Raw genomic sequence first — 20,925 nt, forward strand, 5'->3', positions numbered from 1 at the left:
TATTATATTATGTGGCTTCTATGGAAATATCAGGTGACAACGTTAACATTGAAAATATCCATGTGTAGCTCCTCTTAGCAGAAACTCGGCTTGTTAAATGGATGGCCCCTTTCTGTATTTCGCTTGCAATAGAAACTTGATTTTTTTTTTTTTTGGTCGTGTGTTAATTGGCTGGTTTTAAGACTGCTCTCAGTGGCTTCTTTAAACAAGGCATTAGACTCTGAAGTTTCTAGGACTGAGGGAAGATCAGGGGTTTGCATCCCTCCCTCAGTTTCTAGATACCTGGCACCTGGGCTCACAGATTGATGGCGAGTGGGCATTCGTGATGAGACAGCATCCTCAGAACCCTCGTGAGGCACATGTGGGTGTTGGTAAATGAGTTGCATTTGTTGAAAAAGGTGTGCATGAAAGCGCTGAGAGGTGTCAGAGCTGAAGGAGTGGAGAAAAACATACACTGACACTCAGAGATATTTCAAATACAGTGGGATGCAGGCGGTGCTAGAGAAAAGCAATGGTTGTTAGAGGAACCCAGAGAAGGGGCCCCAATGGCAGAGAGTGTATGTGTGTGTGTGCCCTTCCATACCATCTTCTGTGCCTACACAAGTGTGTTCGTGCACACACACTCTCCTTCTCTCATTCATTTAATTGTATTAGGTCCTAACATATCACTTGAATGTTGAATGAATCCATTTATTCATTAATAAGCATTTGTTGAATGCATACTCTTGATAGGTTCTGGATAATAGGAGTAAATAAAAGAGTCCCTGGTGGGAGCTAAGGAGGGAGGGAGGTGGGGTGTGTGTGTGTGTGTGTGTGTGTGTGTGCGCGCGCGCGCGCGCGCGCGCGTGCGCGCACACGCAAGCGTGCATGCGTTTGCAATGTGGGGATCATATACATATTATGTGATTTGGTCTTTTAACTTAATGTACGATGGGCACCTTTTACACATCAGTACACACAGAGCTGCTTGCCCGGTTTAATTGGCTGCTGAGTTGCCCATGGCCTGGATAAACCATGATTCATGGAGCCATTCCTTCGCAGTGGACCTTCAGGATGTTTCCTGTGTGGGTCTCTGTGTGTGTATGCATTTGCTATTAGAAGAAATGCTGCCCTGAACATGCTTACACATATATTTCTTCCTACTTGAAACAAGTATTTTCTGTCTTAAAGAGGACTAAATTTAAAATCAAATATACATCATTTCTTGTTGGGATCTAGCCCTGCTCTACTGTTACGTAAAATTGACAGTGGACCATAAATTTGGAAGAAGAGAGCAGTTAGGAGTATCTCAGGCACTGTTTAGTATCACCGATGCATCGGGCTACAGTGTTAGTGGAGAACGAGACACCTTCAGCACAGTGGCAAGACTACAGGGGCCACCATCTTCCCATCCCCGCAGTAGGTCAGGGTGGCATTGTCTTTTTTTTTAGTTGGTGAAATGCACATAACATAAAATACAGCATCTTAACCATTTTGGCATTGGCCTTTAATGGGCACCCTGCTTAACATCGAGTTGAGGCTTTAACTCTTTTCCTCCACCCTTCTGGTCCTTCTTCAGTGCTCCTTTGGGAATTTGTGTTCACAAAATCAGGGATTCACAGTCCACAGAATGTGGACTAGGTGCTCATTAGTTCATTCATCCATCCATTTAGCAAGAATGGATCACATGTCTGCTCTAACAGACACTGAGCTAGGTACTGGGATCAAAGACAAGTAAGGAAGGGTCATTGGCCCCCAGTATCACCTGATGATGATACTGTGTATCTGCCTTTCCTTCCCTGCGTATCTCATTCCTCCCACCATGTTTTTCAGGCTTTCTCTTTCACTGTCCTCTGTTGGGCCCTCTGCCTGCTTCTAGGCTCCCGCCCCCGAGCTGTTCTGCATACCCCTTCGCATCAGCCACTTCTCCCTAGGTCACTGTCCTCCTCACATCTTCCTGTCACTTCTCTGCCCAGAAACCTCCTCTGGGCAGGATCTCATAAAATTAAGTCCTCATCCTTCGCTTGGTATCCAAAGTCCCCCGGAAACACACTCCCGCTCTGTCTTCCTGGTATTATCTTGGGTTGGTGGAAGAAGAGGGCTGCAGACCACAACTTATTTTACTCATGGGCCTCGTACAAGTTATCCAGGCTTTCTGGGCCCATCCATCAAGATGGGGCCAGCACCCCTAACCTCACAGTGCTGGTGTGAGGACTCGAGGGGACGCACACGACATGCCTAGCACGGTTCTTGGCACATAGCAGACACCTAGTCAATGTTCATTTCCTTCATCTCCAAGATTCAGTTGATTTTCCTTATGTGACTTTTGACTTCACCCACCTCCCTCCCTGTCCCCTGTGACTCAGAGGCCCTACTAAATGGTTCCCTCTTGGGTCTACATTTTCCTCCTGTATTCTGGTGGGACTTGGGAGCAAATGAGCACTGGCATAGCTGTAACCTCTTTTCAGATGAACTTTGCCTTTGAAGGAGAAGGCAAATGGATTTACTGTTTTCTGCCATGCAAAGATGTTGACGATACACATCCCTTGGAGAATCGAGCAGGCGCGTCTCCAGGGACCAGACAGTGCTGGTTAATTAAATACTGTACATTTCCACTGCAACAGTCCAGCCACAGCCGAGAGAGGTCTGTAAGGAAAGACCATGAGTTCCTTTTTTCCTGGCATGCCATCAGCCTCTGAAGTGGCCTCCTCTTCGTCTGAGTTACATTACATTGGAAACAGGGTGATGCAAGGGAATTTTTCCAGGAAAAGGTATGATGCTGGGTCCACAAAGTCAGTGATTCAGCTTTCTCTTCCCGTGCACCCAGAATGTACTGGATATCCTGAGTAAAATGGGTGATTCTCCACTTTTATTTAGTTCGCTTTGTATTGTTTTTCCATCCTGAAATAGGAAACCTGGCCCCTTGCATAAATTGATGTTTCCGACTCAAAAAACAGCTTCTTCAAGAATCCGGAATGCTGCTCAGTAACTTGGGGGGTTGCTGCACCCCTGGCAGTGTTTGCTACTTAATGATAGCAGAGACTACCATCTTTTCCATCCCCCGGCCCCAGGAACACATTTCCAGAGCTAGAGACTGCTTAGTACAACTGTCCCAAAGGCCTGTGAAATAAAAATCCCAGCATAGCAACATTCACCTGGGTTATGTATTAGGATAACATGGACAAATAAGTATGATTTTTTCCCCCCTTTGGGGAGAAGCCAAATATAGGGCCTGTATAGCATGGTCTGGAAGAGTCCCATTTATTTTTTGGCAACTGACCTGTCTAGATGTCTCTCAACCCTGGCTCTATGCTAGAATCACCTGGGGAGTTCCTAAAATTCAGATGCCCAGGCTGCACCCCAGATCGGTGACTTCAGAGAATCTAGGGTGGGGCCCAGGCATCTGTTTTTTTTCCTTTTCCCCCTAAATATTTTATTTAGAAAAATTTCAAATGTACAGGAAAGTTGTAACAATAGTACAATGGACACCCATCTAGATTCACCCATTGTTAACATTTTGCCACATTTGCTTTCTCTCTCTCTCTTTCTCTCGCTGTATGTATATGTGTATACATATGTGTCTGTATGTATGTGTACACACACACACACACACACACACACACATTCTTTTTGTTTTTTCCTTAAACAACTTGAAAGTACATTAAAGATATCAAGACACTTCATCCCTAAATACTTCAGAACAAGGACATTCTCCTATGTAACTGCAATAGAATTTTTTTTGCAATAGAATTAACATACTCAGGAAATGTAACATTAATATAATGCTATTATCTAGTATTAGTCCATATCCAAATTCCCCCATTTCTTCCAATATTGTCCTTTATAACCTTTACAAGAAACCCTGAATCCAGTTAAGGATTGCATTATATTTAGTTGTTAAATCTCTTTACTGGTTTAAGATCTAGAACAGTCGCCTAACCTTTAAAAAATCTTATGCGATATTGATTTTAAAAAGATTTTTTTTAAACCAGGTCAGTTTTTCTCAACTGTCCCTCATTTTGGATTTGCGTGATCTGGATTTGCATGTTTCTTCACGGTCAGATTTCAGTTAAACAGTTTGGGCGGGAGCGTTCTGTAGGTGATGTTAAGCCCTTCTCAGTGCATCACATAAGGAGGCACCCGATATTAATTTGTCCCATCATTGATGACATGAACTTTGAGGCTGTGTCTGCCAGGTTTCTCCATACTCAGGGGACCATTTCCTTTTGTAATCAATGAATAATCTGTGGGGAGATACTTTGAGACTCTCTAAATATCCTAATCCCCAACTGGATTTCACCCAGTGGTTTTAGCAACCATTGATTCTTGCCAGAAACAGTTGTTGCCATGATGGTTATAAAATGGTGATTATGTGTTTCTATCATTTCTACATGCATTAGTTGACATTCTTTTGTAAAGAAGAGCTTTCCCGTCTTGGCCCATAAACCTATCTAATCTTATCCATCCATCTAGCTAGCTCTCAACCTAGCTACCTAGTGAATGTATCATTATGGGCTCATGAATTTTTTTTGAAATGAATAAATCCTTTAGTACATGCTGTTGTTGTCCCAGATTTGGCCAGTGGAAGCCCTACCAAGCTGAGCCTTTTGTCCTTTACAAATTACCCCTCAAGCCTTAGAGTGCGTCGTTAATTTTGTCATAACCACATATTCCAGTCTCACTTTGTATTTTCTTTGCCCCAGCCCTGGAAGAAGCCATTTTTCTATGGAGACCTTGTTCCTTAGGGGCTGCTGTTCGGACATTATGGGGAGTTTTATGAAAGCTCCCCAGGTGCTTTCAGGGTACAGCCAAGATTGAGAACCACTGGTTAGTGTCCTCCAAAGGGAGACCACTTGTTCCCAACAAGGTATTTTCCTGTTCTCACCTGTAATTAGTGGCTCTGATTCATTGTTGAGGTTTAGATTTTTGTGGGCAGTGTCACTTGCAGAGTCAGGTTTAAATGCAGGCCCCTGGCCTCAACCTCAGAGAGTGCAGTTCCGTAGGTCTGCCTTGCAGGTCAGCATTCTGACCCAGGTGGACCCCAGGCCATGTCTGGAGAAAATGCCAGAAGTAACCCTGAGAATTAGGGGCTTCTTCTGATGTTCCTCTTTGATTTTATAAATGTTTTCTCTTTTGTAAAATGACATCAGGATACTGCTGTGTTTCCTAGGCATGTGGTGAGGCTCCATTTGATTAATTTAGTGAGTTTCTTGGAAATATCAACCCTCTTAGTTATACTCTTGTTCTGTCAAGGAGGATGTGGGATGAAAAAAAAAATAGTCTGTATGAGTGTTGAAACTTTTCAGTGTACCCAAAGGTTTTTCTCAAGCACTGCACTATTGTTATATTTTTGTGGTCATTGAATGAATTGACCTAGTAAAGTTTTCACATGTTGTAAGACCCGGAAGCCTCTAAAATATAGATGTATGTGCTGTTTCTGAGGCTGGGTCATGGCATCCTTTGCAGTTTCTGCTATTTCATTTTTAGAGAATGTGAATATACGACATTTCTTCCCCATCCAGCCAGCTTTATTTCATTAAAATATGGGCCCCAGTTGCTAGCAGCTGTAAGGAAACGCTCCTGATTTGTGGTTTGTCACTTCCTGGTTTCACAACTTAACCATGTCCCATGTTAGCCCAGCTAGTCCCTTCTGTAGTCTCAAGACTCATAGCCGAGGATTCTTCTTAAGAACAGTCAGACAGGGGAGGCAGTCTCTGGAGTTGCATCTCCTGACTTGAAATCCCTGACCCTTCTAGCACTTTCTAGCTGTAAGACCTCTGGTAAAATACTCAGTCTCTTTGTGCCTCCTCCGTCTCCTTGTCTGTAAAAGGGAGGGTCCAAGATCTACCCTCGACGTTCAATGTGAGAATTAAATGCACTAATACATATAAAGTCCTTAGTAGTCTCTGGCACACAGTAGGTGCTCAGTAAATGTTAGCTGTTACTATTTTATTAAACAAAGCTGGTCATGAATGGAAGGTGGTTATGAGATCTAATGAGGGAGTTGAGGGTGCCTGCCTTGTCACCTGTGTTTGCCTGTGTTCCTCTTTATGAATGCATGTTCATGCATGTGTATTTTGTGGCCGTCATACAATATGGCAGTAGAGAGATGTGTCAAGTGTGCCTTATGAAGTCTGCCTCAGTCATACTTTTTTTTGGTAAGCCATGTGCATGTGCCCATATACATTTGCTTGTATGTCCATAAAATTCGTGTCCGTTACTTCTTTCAGTTATGTGTAAGGAGTTAAGTGGTCCTGCCTAAAAAACACACACAGTGGCAAAAAGAAAAAAGCCCGATGAAATGTATTAAAACTTGAGTTCATGTGGACGGGGCTCTGGGCGTGAGGGTGGTAGCTTAAACGAAAGGATTCTGAACCACAGCCTTGGGCAAGTCATGCATTTTTTTCCTGCAGTTTATACCAGCTACTGAAAGGAGATGACATTGTTGTCTACATACCTCTTCAAGGAAGGTCAAGACCAACTAGTAAACATCAGTGAAATACCAAGAAAGGAAAAAATGGCAAATGACATCCTTAAATTCCCTTAAATTTAAGATGGACAGAAGCCACTGAAATGCAGTGTCTCCTAACATCAAATATCCCCCCCGAACTGGGTCTTACATTGGGTGGAACTGGCAAACAAGATTGAAACAGTAATTTGCAGAAGTCGAGGACTGGAAAGCAGCAGTGCAGGAGTTTGGAAGTTATCTGTAATGTGAAAGCCGTGGAGAAGCCCTAAGGCTGTGTTATGCAGTGTTGTGGGAAGCAGCTAAGTACAGATTGCAGAGAACTTGGGATGAGGTGTGAGCTAAATTAGTTCATCCAGCATTGGAGTGAGAGCTCTGAACTCAGGCCAAGGACATACTGCCACTTACTAGCTTGGTGACCTCGGGTAAGTCACTGAGCCCTACTTGCCTCATTTGTAAAATGTTTGCTCATTCTGGCTCTTTTCTTTTTAACTCATGTGGTTGGCAAGATAAGTTAGGGTGATGGGTATCAGGTGTGCTTTAGAAAAGATCACAAACTATCCCAGTGTCGGAGGGAATAATTGTTTCAGCTTGGGGTCATGTCAGGTGACCTTTTCCACCAGTGACCTCTGGATACCTCCCTGTCGGGCTCACTTTTCTTGGTCTTGTACGTTGACAGTGTGCTTTATAGGTCTTTGTGCCACCAGCTGAATAACCTTAGAGGTAGTTAAGAAATACTGACTTGTTTGTGCCCCGGTCCAGGAAGATCCCACATGCCGCGGAGTGGCTGGGCCCGTGAGCCATGGCCGCTGAGCCTGTGCGTCCGGAGCCTGTGCTCCGCAACGGGAGAGGCCACAACAGTGAGAGGCCCGCGTACCGCAAAAAAATAATAATAATAATAAAATAAAAGGGGAGATACTGACTAGCCTGGCAGAGAGAGATTAGTAAGTGTGCTGTTCTTTCTGATTCCAGACAGGGCGTTATAGAATTCTGATGGAAAGATTTGGTTCGAGAGAAATATTATTCTGTTCTAGGCCCTGACTCTGCTGGGTTAGTCTTTTCTCGAAGGATATATCACCTCTCCTTCACCCTTTGTGTACTGTTGGGTTAGATACTACTTTTTACAGAGGGTTCTGTGACGATACGAACTTACATTTAACTAAGTTTAATGACTTCAGCTAACAGTAGATCTTTAGATGTTATTTTTAAGTCACTTTGGTCAGGACTTTGGTGACCTCTGCGGTTATGAGTGTGGAGTTTCAGACATTTGTCATGTTTACTTGTTTCGTGTTCAGATTGTATCTGCAGAGTTTGTTTTGAACGTAACATATAACAAGTAAAGCTCTTAAAGATTTATACAGCTTCATCTTAAGAGGTGTGTATGAGGGCAGGGGAGTCACAGGGGGTGGGAGACAGGTGCGGAGATCACCTCGTCATCGAGGCTTTCTTGGCTAGAATGAGCGATCTGTATCCTTTATGATAGAGGGCTTGATTTCCCTTCCTTTGTGTTGGAAGCCAGGGAATAGCGGTGGAGTTCTTTACCCTGGAGACCGTTCTTCCTGACTTCCCGCCTGGGAAGAGCTATTTGGGGTGAGCCCTCTGTCCCTGGAAGAGCCCTGGGCTGCCCTACTCTGCCCGCTGCAGTTAGCGCCTGGGAACTGGCCTGAGAGCTCTGCATTTGTTCTCATCGAGACCAGCCAGCTCGTGATTTCGCACAAAGAGGTAGAGCGTATTCACGTTGTCACCAAAGATGTGATTAGACGAGATATTGATTCTGAACTTCTGCCCTCTTCCCTCTGTTCAACTCTGTTCTTTCTTAGTGAGGTTCAGGCAGAAAAAAATGGAACAGAGAGAACTAGGCCACTGGCTTTTGATAAATATTGATCAGTGAGCACGTCAGATGTAGCAAAGGCCTGCCCCTTTGTATGATGTCACCCTGCATGGGGGTCTCAGTGTGGCCTGTGATCACTCCTGCGGGGACTTGCTTTCTCAGGGAAAGGTTAGAAAAGGAAAAGAATCCCTGTAGGCAGCATCCAAAAATAATGTAAGCATTTCTAAGTGTGTTTCCTTGAAGTCGTTGATCCCTTTGGTTTTCAAGGCCATGCGGTGGCAGGAAGGGATGAGGTGAAGTGGTCAGCCTTGAATGACAGACTTCTGAGCACCGCTCGTCTCGGTTCCTCTGTCTTATCCACTTCTTCCCAGCTTTGGCCTCCACTGCCGTCTGTCTGTCTCTGCCCCGCCGTTCCCCGAGCCCCGTCACACGCACACCATATGCGTGTTCTTTCCCCCCATAGTGCATGTCTGTGGCGTGGACAGTTGCATCTGTACTTGAACTGCTCTAAGCCAGGACCTCCCTGTTGGGCCACACTGGGTGAGTGAGATGCTGTGACCTTGAGGGTCCTTCAGTCAAGTGAAGTGTGGCCCTGTTTTTTATCTTGACGTGCCTGGGTTGGTTCTGTGTAAGCAGCCAGCGATCCTGTTAATGGATCCCCTGGGACAGAGGGAAGAGGACAAAAGTGGATTTGCTGAACTCCTGTGGGACATTTGAAATGGTACCAAGAGGAGGCTGAAATGTAAATCAGCCCTTGCTTATCAGCCTGAGTTCCAGCATGTTAAAAGGGTGATGATTAGTAAGAAGAAGGCCAGGATACTTTATCTTTTCCTTTGCACGTTTGGGAAAAATTTCCTCTGCCCTGCTAGCATTAGAAGCAGACCATTCTTTTTCCTCTACCATATCACATCAGCTTTCATTAAAAGTCACCAGCAGCAAATACAAAGCCCTATCCACGGAAAACCGTTTAAGGCAACACTGTGCCCCAGCGCTTCAGGGGTGGGGTTTTGCCTTCTGCACAATGGATCGGTTTCTCATATCCATGCCTTTCGGACCCAGCAGCTTTTAAAAGACCAAGAAGCATTGCTCTGCTTTCTCCTGCCTCTCTCAGAGACCAGAGCTGCCATGCCTCTAGCCATGTCCCAGAGAGCATATGTGAAACAAGTCAGCTTAATTTGCCTGCATGCCTAGGACGCCTCTCTTTAAAATCTAATTTTGAGACAAGAGCTGTGTCTGAATATTTTGCTTTTCCCATGCAGGCGAGCGACGGAGGCGCCGGTGCCAGGTGGCGTTCAGCTACCTGCCCCAGAACGATGATGAGCTTGAGCTGAAAGTTGGCGACATCATAGAGGTGGTAGGAGAGGTACGTGTGCCAGGCGGGTGGGCGCGGTGGGCTCACATGGGCTGTCAGAACCCACCCCTGGCTGGTTGGCCTTGCTGTGGGGGGCGTTAGAACTCAAGAGACCTTGGACATCACCTGGTTGAGTCTCTTCCAGAGGAAATTCCTCCAGAGAGGCCTGCCACCCAGCAGGGAAGGAAAAAGAAGTGGCATTTATTGAAGACCTAGTATGTGACAGGAGTGACGAGGTTCTTTACGCATGGGCCCATTGACTCATCGTAACCACTTTATTTTGTAGAAAAAGAAAGAGGCTCAAGAGACCCTAGAAGAGGCAGGGCTGAGGGTTGAAGCCAGGTCCACCTGGCTAGAGGCCCTTGTTCTTTCCACTGCACTACATAACCTTGTTCCTGTGTGGTCCTGGCTGCTCAGAGCCAGCCCTGCTGGTGAAGTGTCCCACCAGACACTGGCACGGGCTTTTCAGGCTCCACTCCCTCAGGCCTGGGGGATCCTGGGCTTCGAACTTAGCATCTGATCATTCATTCTGATTCGACCCATGTATCTGTATATAGAAGTACAGTTTTCCAATTGCTTTGGTTTCCTGAATACCATTCAACCTTACAGAAACCCACGATTCCCCCCCCCCCACCGCCCCGCAAAAAAGGGAAGCCAGAAGTCAAGGAGGAGGTTAAGGGTTAAATGAACTATGATGTGGGTAGAAGTGGCAGGGCTGATGCTGGCAGCCAGGTTTCTTGACTCTCATATAAACATGAAGTGAGCATGCATCAAAGCTTTACGTAACTCACTAATGAGGGCACCTGCAAGATTCTTGGTAAGGCTGGCTCAAAGAGAACGGCGAAAGAGCAAAGTATTCATAATGACTGAAAGAGAAAAAAACTTGATTAAGATTGCTAAGTTAGATGCACAACTACACAGCGTCCTGCAGGGCAGTGAAACTGTAACCTCTGAGGTTATCTTTTCTAGGGGATGAATCTCTTGCATCTCTGCTGGTCAAAGTTTATTTTCATGGTTATCTGACAAGACTCATTTGTTTTGCTTTTGGTTTTCTACTGGTTAACATCTACACTAACAGAGTTGTAAACTATCTCATAAATAGTAAATAGTGTGTCAAGCAGATACCTGTCCCTAGAGGATCAGTTAATGGGGCTCCCGGCGTGATACTGGGAGGACATGCAGTGGCCCCTTTTGCCTATTTCCCAGCTTTGGATAATTTGTATTAGTATGTCATTCATTCACCATTTTTTTATTCCTGGTGCCAAGCAGGGCACATAGGAGACATTTGTTGAAAGCTGAATGAGTTAAAAATGAATGCACAGCAGAGTAGAACATTTGTGCCAATGGTGGAAGGGCACAGTTCATGAGACTGACACCATGGAAGAAATTCCAGAGGAAAAAATAAACAGTTGTGACTAAAAATAAAAGAGAGTTAAAATTTTGGTATGATTTGAAGAAAGTTTAGCTAAACAAAGAGGACAACAAACAGGAAAAAAATTTGCAATAAATTAAGATGAAAAGTTATTATATATGTAACATATGAAAATATTTTAGAAAGCTACTATAATAATGATAAAGTATAGATAGATCTGCTATAAACACACATCCCACAAGGGGAAATAAAAATCTTAACCATGAGAAAATGTTCTGCCCTGCTATTAATTAATCAAATTAAGACAATAATGGGTACCTCCTTTTGAAAATCCTAAAACAGATTTAGTGGTAAGACTTGGCAATGCTTAGAAGAACTGGTGACTTTGTATATCTTTATGATCCTTGTATGAAGCTACTTAACAAGCACATCAATAGCTATAAAAATCTGAATTAATACCCTTTGACTCAGTAATCTTACTCCTAGGAATTTATCCATGGAAATGGTCAACAGAAAAAAATATGTGAAACATGTTAATTGCAGCAATGCTTGTGATAATGAAAAGTCATCAAGAAAGGGAATAGTTGTGTGAATTAAGTCATATTATCCAGCTAGAAGACGTGAAGCCATTAATATGGTAAAGAGGCCTTTAAATCTGTATTTATTACAATACTGTGCGTTGTAATTATGTTACATTCCACTAACCTGAGAGCTTTTCAACAGTAGGGATCTGGTTTTTATCTATCTTTATATTCATAGTACCTGGAATAGTGCCTGAAACCTAACATATACTTTAATAAATGCTTATTGAATAAGTAAATGAATAAATGGAAGTATGAAAAGTTTTTTTTCCAAAATAAATGAATATATCAGCCACAGATTTGCATACAGTAGGATACAGTCATCTGAAATCTATCTTTGTGCATGTGATCAAAAATGGAAAGGGACCCAGAATTGAAAATGGTTCTGTCATAGAGATGATATTTCCTTTAATGTTGTAATAATATTTTAAGAAATACAAATTAAGGTGAGGAAAATTATTAATAAATTTCTGGGAAATATTGCCCATTCTCAACTGCCTGTTGGCTCCAGGGAAACCGAACGAGGGTCGCTAAAGGAGAGGAATGATTGCAGGGCTGTTATTCTCCTTGCTTGGGAGAAGAGCTTCACCACCATCTACGGTCCCCGCCTCCTTTCCATCCCTGCCAGCTCTGTGCTAGGCTTCATTTGGGCTTGCTTCAAGCAGGAAAAAGGAAAATTAACTGTGTAGCCTATGCTATTTGTGTAAAACAAAACATAAAGGTTTACCTTTTAATCCATATTTTTTAAATTATATCATCAAAAATTAATTTCCCTATTGTTGAAATTTACTTGTCATATTGCAGATCCTGGGCCATTGTCACTGTATAATATAAAATCTGCCCTTTTCTCTTATAATGGGTGTTATATAAATGCCATTGAGTAGCTATTGTCTAATTCCACAGAAGACGAAAAACAAAATAAACGAAAATCCCAAATAAACAAAAACCCTTAAATCACAGGAGCAGGTTGAGATAAGACCATAGTAATAGCTTTGCAATACTATAGAATCAATCTATTGGTCAATAAAAATATAACGTATTGTATTGTGTAGGTGTGTGTATATATTTTTATTGATTAATTAATAGATTAATTCTGCAGTATTCCAAAGCTATACACACACAAATGCCCATACTCCCTCCCACCCCAAGAGACAATTCCTAGGAAGGCTTTGAATGTATGGACCGGTTTTTTAGAACAGTTGAATGAAGTAGAGAATCCTAAAAAATGATATACATATATCTTAACATGTAATCTTAGCTTAAAATATAAAAATGTGTATTTGTCTGCCATTTGTCAACACAGCCTCATAGAGCCAGGGCATCTCCCTTAACTATGGGTTTGCTGGTTTGAGTTCTATCCTCTCTGCATCCGTGATGCATCCTCTGCTAGTCCCACTGGTTTCTTTAAAGTGGATTGAGGACAACATAAGTGAAACAATCAGGGTTAATAATTCTTCTAAAATTCTACACTCCCTCACCCCTAATCTCTTTTAGTTGTCTTTTTCTACACCTGTTTTGGCACCGTTTTTTTTAAACCTTCAAATTATTATCCTATTCCTTCTCACCACTAGCTTTTTCTCTTCAAACCTACATATTTTGTACTCTTTAACCAAATGGTGTGCTAGCAGGACGAGCAATGGACGGAAACAGGTTTGGGTGCACACGGCCCTGACCCTTGGTAGGGTGAACAGCCCTTCTGGCAGAAGTTAGCAGCTCAGCTTGGATGGGTCTCTGCAGCGTGGCTAGAGGAGAAATGGAGAGTGTGGGGCGGTCCAGGGATGAGTGGGGTGAGCAAAGTGAAGGTCGCTCAGGAAGTGCTCACCACACTTCTGCCTCCTGGCTGGTCTGCAGGGAGAAAAAAAAAGTCACTGTGCACTTAATGGGACTGGGCTGCCAATCCAAAAGGAAACCTAACAGGCTAAATCCCCGGTAGGCATTTTTAAGGAAATCATTGTAAATACACACTTGTGACATTTTTGTCCAGCGTGGGGAGGAATGATCAATGCAGGCGAAGTTCTAATGATAAGAACAGAGATGGCACGTGGACAGGGTTACGAGGAGAAGTGGCATTTGAGGGCCGCTGAAGTTTTGAAACTGGCTTGCTGGCCTATTTTTGGGGTTTGGTTTTTGTTTTAAAGTGCTTTGAAACCTCTTCGTTTTCCTATCTATGTTGTCTAGAGCCTGGGAAAGGCGCTGCATTTCCTCTTGTGCTAGATGAGCTTGGTCTCATCCAGTCTCTCCTCGTGGTGGCCCAAGGGGTATTCAGAGATTCTGGCTGTTATTTGTTCTTTGTGGTTAGTTTTTGAGGTATTTCCCAGTGGTCCCCAGTCAGGCTGGCTAGATACTGAAGGCTTCACTTTCTGACTTAGAGCTTAACATGGCCTTGTCGTTTGCAAAGAAAGGTCACTTGCATTTCCTAGAAACTTAGGCATCTTACTTCTTGTGCCATGGAGAGAGATTTGGTTCTCTCAGCAGGAGTTAAAGAGGCCCTTGAAATTCTTCAGAACTTTTAACTCAATCAGACAACCTCTGTGTGTGTGGATGGGCAATTTATCCTCATTTCATTTTTGGTGTAAGAACTCTGAGAACTCGCATGTGCAAAAGGAGGCCTTTTTGTTTTGTGCTTGCCCAAAACTTGACGGGGAAGTCAAGTTCCTTTAAAAGCTGATTAATTAATAGGTGATCAAAGCATACCTGAATTCTTACCCATTAAGGCACCCTTTGCTTTAGAAGGGTTTGTATCCTTTTTCAAAAAAAGATAACATTAATGTAAGATTTTTTAAATTGTAATTTGATAATCTAAAGAGCCCAGGCTGCTCTACAATTATTTTTCCAAATAACTTTGGGGTGTACATCTCTGATTCCCTAATGCACAGAGATGGTAGAACGTTCATATTAAGGAGGGGGAAGCCACGTTTAGAAGCAACGATGATTAGATTAGAATCATTGGCATACAAAACAGGCGACAACCACATAAAAGTAACATCTTTGCAAGTTTAAATGTATTTATAATAGATTGGCATAGCTATGGGAATTATCAAATATTTGAGTGCTTACTTGGTAAGAGAAACTGTGCTTATAGAGATCCAAAGATTTATTGAACAGAACTCTGCTTTGAAACATGCTTGGTATAGTCGGGGAGGGTAAGATATACTCAACTAAGAAGGTGACTAATAACCCGAGATACTGTTAGAGTGGCAAATAATGGCATTGACAAATGAGAGAGGAATTTGAAAACAAAGGTACTCAGTGAGAGGGAAGAAGATGCTTCCTAGAATAGGTGACATTTCAACTGGACATGTGGAAGGTGAGGAGTATTTGGATTCATTCAGCAAGCACAGCTGTATTGTGTAAGGCGCTGGGCTAGTCCCGAGGAAGGAGGGCAGGACGTTAGTACAGCTTTGCTCTGAGGTTGGGGATGACCTGTGAAGCTTTGGGCGCAGGTGTGGAGTACAGGAAGCAGGAGCTGGCAGATGCAATCAGATGGGGTGGAGGGAAAAATGACACTGCTGCCCACACTGAACTTTTATTTTTTAACATCTTTATTGGAGTATAATTGCTTTGCAATGTTGTGTTAGTTTCTGCTGTATAACGAAGTGAATCAGCTATACATATACATATATCCCCATATCCCCTCCCTCTTGCATCTCCATCCCACCCTCCCTATCCCACCCCTCTACGTGGTCACAAAGCCCTGAGCTGATCTCCCTGTGCTATGCAGCAGCTTCCCACTAGCATCTGTTTTACATTTGGTCGTGTATATATGTTAATGTTACTCTCTCACTTCATCCCAGTTTCCCCTTCCCCCTCCCTGTGTCCTCAAGTCCATTCTCTACGTCTGCACACTGAACTTTTAAAGGAACACCCCCTTCAAAGTTTCCTTACGTGTGGCTGTTCTAAGGTGAACGCGTCCCCATAGACAATTCACTCACCAGGGAATAGTTACAGGATAAAGCTTCAGGATCTTGATTCATCAGAAAGGTTATCTTTCTGGCTTGATTTATTATTTGCTCATATTTTCAAGCTGGAATGGTAGTAAGGGTAGCCTAGAGTCATTAGGAATCTGGGGACCTGTAGACTAGCCCATAGGTGTATTGAAGGACAGGACTTTCAAGCATTGCTGAAGAATGTCTGTAAGAGCCCTACCAGAAACCCTTGCCACTGTCAGGAAAATTGTGGATGTTGCTCTGTCTCATTGGACAGAGCTTGCTTAGGTCCTAAATAAAATCGTATATATATTTTCTTAAGTCATTTCCCTCTGTATGACCCTACAGATTTCTCTTTTGAGGGACCCCCCTCATGTGGAATAGGCTTATTCTCAAAAGAATAAGGGGAGGGGATAAAAATCAACTTCCTGTGTGTATGGAATGTTCTGGCCCTGCCTGGAAGAGGTAATTAGACAATGAAGGACATAGGAATTGGGGGGAAATATTGGCTCAGGCATTTAGAAGCAAGGTAACACTTGTTTATAGTTGGCATGACTAGCTTTCCATGTCCCCAGATCAACAGGGATGGTTATTTAAACCAATAAAAATAGAAAATAATGTAGGTATTTATGACTTCAGGAAGTGGTTCCCTCAAAAATATTTTCTCCCACTAATTCCACAAGTAGAAAAGGATGTTTTCTGAAAACGAATTGTATTTTTTTCGGCAATATTCAAAAGGTAAAACTATGTCTTAACACATTTACATGAAGTTCTAAAAGAGGCAAAACCAATCATAGGTGATAGAAATCAGATTAGCGGTTGCTTGGAGGTAGATTGACGGGGGAGGAACACTAGGAAGTTTTCTGGAATGATGGAAATGCTCTGTATGCTGGTAGAACTATGAGTTACACGAGTGTATGCATTTGTCAAAACTGTTCGACTTGTACCATTAAGATCTGTACCTTTAAATGAATTATATCTCAATTTTAAAAACTTTAAAAAACTATCTTGATATTTTTCTAGTTTAAAACATTTTCCAAAGTGCTTTCCCCTACCTCTCACAGGTAGGAAAAAGGACTGGTATTGAAATTCTCATTTAACTATTTCTGAATACATTTTTCAAATTGAGAGATAATTAACATATAACATTGTATTCCTTTTAGGTGTACAACAAAATGATTTGATATATGTATACATTGCAAAATGATCACTACAGTGAGTTTAGTTAACATCCATTACCACACATAGTTACAATTTTTTTCCTTGTGATGAAAATGTTTAAGATCTACTCTCCTAGCAACTTTCAAATATACAGTATAGTATTGGTAATTATTTACATTACATCCTCTGGATTTATTTATCTTATAACTGGAAATTTGTTTTGACCCCCTTCACCCATTTTGCTCACCTTCCCCACCCCCTGCTTCTGCCAACCACCAATCTGTTCTCTATATCTATGAGTCTGTGTCTTATGTGTTTGTTTTTGTTTTTTTTTAAGATTCCACATATAAGTGAGATCATACAGTATTTGTCTTTCTCTGTCTGACTTATTTCACTTAGCATAATGCCTTCAAGGAACTAGAAAAAGCATAAACTAAGCCCAAAGTTAGTAGAAGGAAGGAAATAACAAAGATCAGCAGAAATAAATGCAATAGAGACTAAAAAGACAATAGAAAAGATCAGTGAAACCAAGAGCTGGTTTTTTGGAAAGATAAAACAGACAACTCTTTAGCTAGACTCACTCAGAAAGAAAGAGAGAGAGAACTCAAATAAATAAATCAGAAATGAAAGAGGAGAGGTTACAACTGATATCACAGAAATATAGATGATCATAAGGGACTATTACGAACAATTATATGCCAACAAATTGGCCAACCTAGAATAAATGGATACATTCCCAGAAACATAAAACTTACCAAGTATGAATAAATTTTGAGGAAAATTTTAGTGATGTTGAGGTGTGGGCCTCTCCTTAGAGCTTGATTTGTCCATTGTTCTTTTTGGAAAGAATGGTAAAACAGCTCTTGAAACAATGAAGCTGACTCCATTTGCCTGTGTGCCTCTCCCTCCCCCATGTTCCCTCCTCCCTCACACCCGCCTCTCCAGTGTGCTTCTGACTGAGGTTTGGGTAACAAAGGGCAATTGGATGTAAAAAGCTATAGCAACCCTTAAATGGATTTTTCTGTCTTGCTGCTTGTACCCTGAAGTAGACTTTAGACTTGATGAATCTTGTTCCTCTTCCTGGTACAGTTGACAGGTAAAACTTCAACAGTGGAAAGTAGGAACTACAGGCATATCTCAGAGATATTGCGGGCTGGGTTCTAGACCACTGAAATAAAGCAAATATTGCCATAAAGTGAGTCACACAAAGTTTTTGGTCTCCTAGTGTGTATAAAAGCTATATTTACACTATCCTGTAGTCTGTTAAGTGTGCAATAGCATTATGTCTAAAATAATGTACATATCTTCACTAAAAATTACTTAATTGCTAAAAAATGCTCACTGTCATCTGAGCTTTCAAGTCATTGTAGTAACATCAAAGATCATTGATCACAGATCAGCGTAACAAATAAAATAATAATGGAAAAGTTTGAAATATTTGAGAATTACCAAAATGTCACACAGAGACACGAAGTGAGCAAATGCTGTTGGGAAAGTGGCGTCGATAGACTTGATAGATGCAGGGCGGCCACACACCTTCCATTTGTTAAAAAAAAAAAAAAAAAAAGCAACATCTGTGAGGCACTGTGAAGCAAAGTGCAATAAAATAGGTGTGCCTGTATTCTGGGTAGTTAGGTACCCCAGACAGCAAGGTCATCTTTGTATTCACAGGCATCCTGTTCAGTGCCTTACAGATGTAGATAATGTTTGTAAGATTGGGTGGAGGTGGAGATGTTGAAATTCACCCAGCCTCTTCCCCAACTTGCAACAGGGCTAAGAACTAGAAACTACTTCCTTGGGCCCTGAACCACTTAGAGGCTGGTGATTGTGAAGACTTAAGAATTGCAGGGCACACAGACACAAACTGTTTAAGTGGTTTTACTGCATCTTTCTTTCTCAAACACTACCATGTAAAGCTGCCGTGCTCCCAGCTCTGGGCTGAAGGTGGGGTTCTCTCCTGGAACACAGCCATGGGCTCCAGAGCTGGCTGGGTTGCTCTCTGAGGAACACAGGGGTTTGTTCTCAACCTAGAGCCAAGGCCTGCAGAAGCCTGTTGATGAGTATGTGTTGGTGGGGAGAAGGTAGGTGTCTGTCCCCTTTAAATGCTTTCCTTGGGAAAGAAATCATAAGCCCTTGGTAACATCCATAATCCTCACTTTATTACAAAGGGATGCATTTCTCTCTTTAAATATAGAAACATAAACATAAGCAACTTGATTTCTAAGCAGGTAGTGTGCAGACTCTGTATGTTCCACTCTTGTAGAAGCTGTTCAAGGATGGGGTCTTTATCTGTTTTGTTCACCAGTGAATCTGTCCCGAAGTCCTAGGGCAGTGCGGAATATGTGCTCATTAAATATTGGTGGAATCGGGAGGGTCACACAGACCTGAGTGTGGTGTTACCTAATTAAGAACAGTGTGCAATATAGTCAGGGTCTCCTGGTCCCTTTTGCTCCTCACAGGAAGGAAAATTCCTTTTGTGGGGGAATCAGGGCTTCATAGGCCCCTATGGAGGATTTCCCCCAATTGATTTCCCTGCCATGCATTCATTCATCCATCCATCCATTCATGAGTGAATGTAATCACTATGGGCTGCAGTGTCATCATCTTTATGCAGGAAGTTGAACTAGAATTTCGCTGAAGAGGGATAGTGTGGGGCTGGGGATCATTTGTCTCATATCACCAGCCTGAATCTTGCAACCAGAGCAGCAGTCTTTAGGAAGAAATAGCACCGAACAGCTCTCTCTGCTACTGGGGACAGACGCCCGCCCGCTCCGTGGTGCCTGTAATGGGAAGTGTACCCCCCAGGCGATGAGCAGTGGTTTGATTGTCTGCCCCTCTGCGCCCCGTGAGGCTAAGGATAGACGTCTGCTGGTTCCCTGTTGGCCATTCCTCTCAGACTGTGCTGTGACAGGGATGCGGGCATGTGGGGACGTGGCGAGGTGAAGACACCCCTGTTTTCCCAGCAGGCAGCCTGCCGATCCCACACATCAGGAGCACTTCCTTCAGGGATCTCGGGCTGGAGCCACTCATTACTGGGAACAGGAGCGTTTTAGATACTGTCAAACTGAATCAAATGGAATCGGCCCAGCTGCCCTGCGCTGTCAGGGATTACGCCAGGGACTGCTCATTTGTGGTGCGAGCCCTTGGTCTTTCCCTCCTGACTTGTGATTTCTGGGAGAAAGAAGGTCATTTTATGGTTCCTTATTCAAGACAAGCACAAAGGACCCCATGCTACAAATCCTGTGACTGTTTATATTCAGGCTTATGGTGCATCTTCCTAACCATTCTAATCCTATAAAAAGCTCCTTGAAAGGATAATACGTAACGGTTGAGTTGACATAGACACATGGAATGATTTCAACAGAAACGTTGTGAAATGCCGTGATTTGGTATTGAATAAGGATAGTCATGCACGGGTGCCATTGTCTGGATTCTTTCCCGAAGATTCTGTGATCACACAGATATGATGGCCACTCTGTGAGTCTGTACCCCCATGAGCTCCCTAAATCGTGCTCTAAAATGCCATTCTGGTTGTCTCCATTCTGAGGCTGTGTCAGCACCTCCTGAATGTCTCTCACACACCCTCCCCTACTTATATCTGGCATTTCTGCTCTTCAAGGCCAACCTTAACTTTGATTCCTTTTTTTCTCCAAGCCTTCCCTTAGCATCCCAGATCTCGGTGAGCTCAACTTTGTGTAACACATTTGGTTTGTGCTAAGGCGTGGTGTTTTCTTTTCTATTTACCTTGCATTGCTAGGTTTTGGTCATGCCCACCTTCCACCATCTTTAAACCATGTGTCCTTTCTACCTTGGTAGATTGTCCACTTCTTGAGGGGGAAAAAAGGGGTATGTCCTGTACAGTCCTGTGTCCCTAGCCCCTAGTGTAGAATCATAATACATCTATTTCTAACACTGATCAAGTGTACTAATTATCCCACTGTACAGATGGGAAAGCCAGGGTTGAGTTAGTAGGACATTCGACGAGTCACAAGATACGATTTGAACTGGGCTTTTGACTCTAATTTTCTTTTCATTTTAATTATTTAAGCTTTTAAATTGTATTTGTTGATTTGAAGAAGTAATACATGTACATGGCCAAAAAAAATTCGAAAAAGTTTCTAGGTTTCTTTCTATTATACTACACCATACTGGTAACTAAGTGCTTCCTTGTTCTCAAAATGCCCTGTTATTTTCCTCCGAGAAGCCAGTTCACTATTCTCACTTCTGCTGTTCTGTTAGTGGCTCCATCACAAAGTTT

General features: G+C 42.7%; 1 protein-coding gene across 10 annotated transcripts in view; it reads left to right on the forward strand.

Annotated features, from left to right (window-relative positions):
• The window catches only part of SH3KBP1 (SH3 domain containing kinase binding protein 1), a 345,587-nt gene that overhangs the window by 169,991 nt on the left and 154,671 nt on the right, over nt 1-20,925 (forward strand). For all 10 annotated transcript variants that reach the window (XM_060292550.2, XM_070044699.1, XM_060292553.2 and 7 more), the window contains one exon: nt 9,536-9,639. In XM_060292550.2, the coding sequence (XP_060148533.1) occupies nt 9,536-9,639 (104 nt within the window). The remainder of the gene's footprint in view (nt 1-9,535; nt 9,640-20,925) is intronic.

The sequence above is a fragment of the Globicephala melas genome, chromosome X (assembly GCF_963455315.2).
Source record: "Globicephala melas chromosome X, mGloMel1.2, whole genome shotgun sequence".
Classification (NCBI taxonomy): domain Eukaryota; kingdom Metazoa; phylum Chordata; class Mammalia; order Artiodactyla; family Delphinidae; genus Globicephala; species Globicephala melas.